At 36.0% G+C, this 4,139-nt stretch overlaps 1 protein-coding gene across 1 annotated transcript; it reads right to left on the bottom strand.

Moving 5' to 3' along the window:
* Positions 1–688: 688 nt before the first annotated feature.
* Positions 689–3,752, bottom strand: LOC111891092 (low affinity inorganic phosphate transporter 1). Its single transcript, XM_023887179.3, has 2 exons — positions 3,568–3,752; positions 689–2,584 (listed from the first exon to the last, which is right to left on the bottom strand). The coding sequence occupies exon 2, from the start codon at positions 2,555–2,557 to the stop codon at positions 953–955; it is 1,605 nt and encodes a 534-aa protein (XP_023742947.1). The 5' UTR covers positions 2,558–2,584; positions 3,568–3,752; the 3' UTR covers positions 689–952.
* Between the last annotated feature and the right edge of the window lie 387 nt (positions 3,753–4,139).

The raw sequence follows: 4,139 nt of genomic DNA, 5'->3' as shown, positions 1-4,139 counted from the left end.
GTGAAGAGCCGGTCACCGGACCTTATTATTAAATCCGGTCTGATTTCGGTTCGATATCGGCTCGATAGTGGTTCCGACGGATTCTAATCCTCAACCCTACAACAAACTGTTGTTGGAAAGAGAGACAACATTCCTCTCTAAAAACGAAATTTTTGAGAGTTCATGTGTCCGCTCTAAAAAGGTGGTCACTAAACGTTTATTTTTATTGTAACAAAAGAAAAGAATTAGGATCTCATATTACCTGCTATTATTTTATATAAGTTTTCTTTTGGAAATAGCCAATGCATTAAAAAAAACACCTAGCAAGACGCGTAGCAACACAAATTAACAACACGAGAAAAGGGAAAAAAAAAAAGAAAGAGAACCAATTAATCCAATTACAAATTCCCATTTTACCTATGCTTGGCCCCGAAAGGAAAACCAAGGATATAATACTCCTTCCTTCCCATAATTATTGTCTACTTTTGACTTTTGAAGTCTTTATTCGTCAATTTTGACCTTAAATATTTTTATTTGTGTTATATATTACTTTATGAAACTTATAAAAATGAAAATATATTTAAAATACAATCAATTTATAGATTTTGCATCAAGTACAATGTATCAAAAACAGAAATATTTAAGATCAAAGTTAAAGAATAATAACTTCAAAAGTTAAAAATGAACAATAAATATGGGACCGAGTTAGTAATATTTAATTTCTCTTATCATTATCATTGTATTTTAAAACAAAATTCTTACAACTTTATCAAATTGTTACAAGTTTACAATACAAAAATAGAACATGAGAAACAAACTAATAATTACGTAGGCATGTTACGACATACAAACAAAACAAGATGGTATCATTGGCGACCTTTATGAATCTTTTCCTAATTCATAAAGCAAACATGCGTATCCAACAAAAGTACATCAGTTTCTTGAAAGCTCGTAGTTGTGTAACAGTTCCAAATCAAACAGGAACAGTTCGGTGAGTTGTAGTCTGCTCGACTTCATCCTCCTCATTCTCACCAGACATTTCTTCAAGCGATTTCCCATTTGGTTCCGGGACTAAAAACGTGCACACCATCCCTAAGAAGTTGACCACACCAAGAACGATAAGCGAGTTCCTGATTCCAATACCTGGTGGATAACCGGCGTCAGTCTTCTTAGGGTCGGAGCTCTGAGAAGCGTACAGAAATCCATAAGCACCAACTATCGCGCCTGCTTTGCCGGCGGCTGCAGAGATACCGTGGCAAGTGGACCTGAGCCTAGCCGGAAAGATTTCAGCAGGTACGACGAAAGTGGTGGCGTTAGGACCAAAGTTAGCAAAGAAAAACGTCAATGAGTACATGATGATGAAGCCGATACGGTTGTCGTGTAACGTCCAGTGGTGGTAAGGAATAGCGAGAGCGAACATGAAAACCGTCATAAAGAAGAATCCCATGAGTTGGATTGCGAAACGACCGATGATATCGATAAATGCAACTGTGAACCAGTATCCGGGAACAGTACTGCAAAGTGCGATAAGAGTTTGAGCTCTAGCCACCCTGAACACCTCTCCTATGGCATTCATTTTCGCTGCCGGTGGGATCCACCCAATGGCACTGAAAACGTCTTTTTGGAAAAGGTTTTGTGAGTAGAAAGCGATGTCAAGTAAGAACCATGTACTGGTAGTTCCGAGTAAGTGGAGTCCATGGCGACGGAGGAATGCTTTTGAAAACAATCCGAATGAGTTTCTGGTATCCTGAGAAATTACCTCCACCTTTTGCTCTTCGGCTTCAATATCAACTTGCAAAACTCGAGCCATATCTGATGCCGCTTGTTTAGCGTTTTTTGCAACTAGAGCAGTGTAACGTGCAGTTTCCGGCATCTTCATACGCCAGTAATAAGTCAACGCTGCTGGAATAGCACCAAACATGAGGATAATACGCCAGACGTAGTCGGCTTGTAAGGGTGTAGACAAAATAGCGTTCGTTGCATACGAAGGAGCACTAAAAGCATGATCAAAAGAAGCGGACACAACTAAAGCTACAATCCCACTAGTCAAAATGCCAAACCCTTGCATGGCGAAAACAGCAGCGATAAACGCACCACGGGTCTTCTTGTTAGCGTATTCCGACATAATCGTAGCAGAGAGAGGATAATCACCACCGATCCCAAACCCAAGCCAGAATCTGAAGAAACAAAGGCAAGCCATGACAGATCTTCGTTCCCTTCCAAACGAGAACCCCGAAGCGAGGGAGCATATAACCATGATAGCCAAGGTCATACCGTAGACTTTTTTCCGACCCATTTTATCACCAAGCCACCCGAAGAAGAGTTGACCAGCTAATGTTCCGACAAGAGCAACGCCGGTGACCGAGGAGTTCACACCAGGGGGTAGAGTTCCGGGCTTCGCTGCACCTTCTACGTGGTAGTAGATACGACCAAGCAATTTGGTGCAAAGGGAAATTGCGAAGAGATCGTATGCATCGGTGAAGAAACCCATTCCGGCGATGACAATCGCCGTGAAATGGTATAACTGGGTTTTCGCTGTATCAAGTGCATTGAGCACTTGCAGTTGCTGTCGAGGCATGGCTACTCTCTTCTTCCAAAGCTATACCTGCAATATATGAAAAGATATTTATATTTTAGAATAAGTATTTGGAATTGATGTATATTAATATACAAGAAAACAGTTGTAGAAAACTATTAAATAAAATAAATTCTAATAATTGCAGGTTGTCAAAGATGTCGACTTATATTGATGTGACCGACGACTTTTGGGTAATTAAGTAAAAGTCATGTATGTTTTTTAAAACAGACAAATATAAATAAATAAAAACAAACCTATTTTGTTCCACATGCTGACTTCTTGGTAACCATTCAGACAATAATAATAATTATAAAAATAAATATAGGAAACAAACAAATATAAAAAATTAAAAATAAGCCTATTTTATTCCACATGCTGACTTCATGGCAAATGACAATCATACACGCGATAATAATAACTTATATGAATGAATATAATTGTGAAGTTTAATAATAATAACAATACACTAATGTATTAAAATTAAAATAACTATAGTAATTAATTATTTATTTCTTTTTTATTTTTTCTATGCATGGATATTTACATAACGATCATCGCAGCTAACATCTTATATGCAGAATATATTATTATGGTTATTATTATTTATTTATTTCTCTTTTGTTTTTTTCTACCGGCGGTCTTCCCGGAAGCAACCTCATATTTGTATGTTCGTGTTGTTGTAAAAAATAATGAAAAAAAATTGAAAAAAAAAACCCAGACGCATTGAGTTGGGTAATACAAGTGTGTGTTTTAAGGTAACTTAAAAATCTTCGTTTAGATCTCACTTTACAAAGTATAAGTAGACAACAAGAAATATGTTATTTGACGAGATAATATGATACAAGACTTATCCATTATTGGGATGAGTGCAAACAAGTGATTACTTACTGCAATTTAATAGCTATATATACGTGAAAAACTTTCGTGTTCGTAGATATACAGAAACAATGACATACTAGTTGCATAAAACAGTCTCAGAGTAATTCATGAGAGAGAGAGAGAGCATATACCTTCTGAAGATAGAGGGTAGCTCTGCAATTACTGTTTTAGAGATAGAATGAATTTGAAGGAGGAGAAGGATGTGAGAAGAAGCGGTGTGGAGTGATTGAGTAGATGGGGTATTTAAAGAAACAGGTAAGGCATATTAGAGTATATGCTCTCAAACAGTCAACGCTTCCATACTGCTTCTCTAATTATCCAAATCTCTCATCAGGTCAACTCATCTAACAAAGCAGTTTGCTACATTTCATTACTAAAATATATATAAAGGTATCCAAAAGTTGCTCCCCCTCAAATAACAAAGCAGGTTTTTATCATAGATTTTAAGTAGATGGGGTTTTTACTTTTTATCATATATTATTTTTATTTTCCAAATTTTAAATAATGTTTTTGATTTTTTAAATTGAAACCGGTGAAGTATGTATTTGGCTTTAGTACTATAGAAAATCAAAAAAATAAAAATCATAATTTTGAATCGGTTTTAAGTTTTACATTATTTTTCTTTAATTTCTTTCTAAGAGCATATGAATATAGGCTTTTTAGAACGGCAAGAGCAAATTAATATATTTTTCTTTAACTATTT

The sequence above is a fragment of the Lactuca sativa genome, chromosome 3 (genome assembly GCF_002870075.4).
Source record: "Lactuca sativa cultivar Salinas chromosome 3, Lsat_Salinas_v11, whole genome shotgun sequence".
NCBI classification, from domain to species: Eukaryota; Viridiplantae; Streptophyta; class Magnoliopsida; order Asterales; family Asteraceae; genus Lactuca; species Lactuca sativa.
The sequence above is the reverse complement of the archived record's forward strand: the minus strand, read 5'-3'. Positions and strand labels throughout refer to the sequence as shown.

Bases quoted from the DNA above. Each gene is read 5' to 3' on its own strand.
- LOC111891092 (XM_023887179.3), bottom strand. From the start codon at position 2,557: ATGCCTCGACAGCAACTGCAAGTGCTCAATGCACTTGATACAGCGAAA.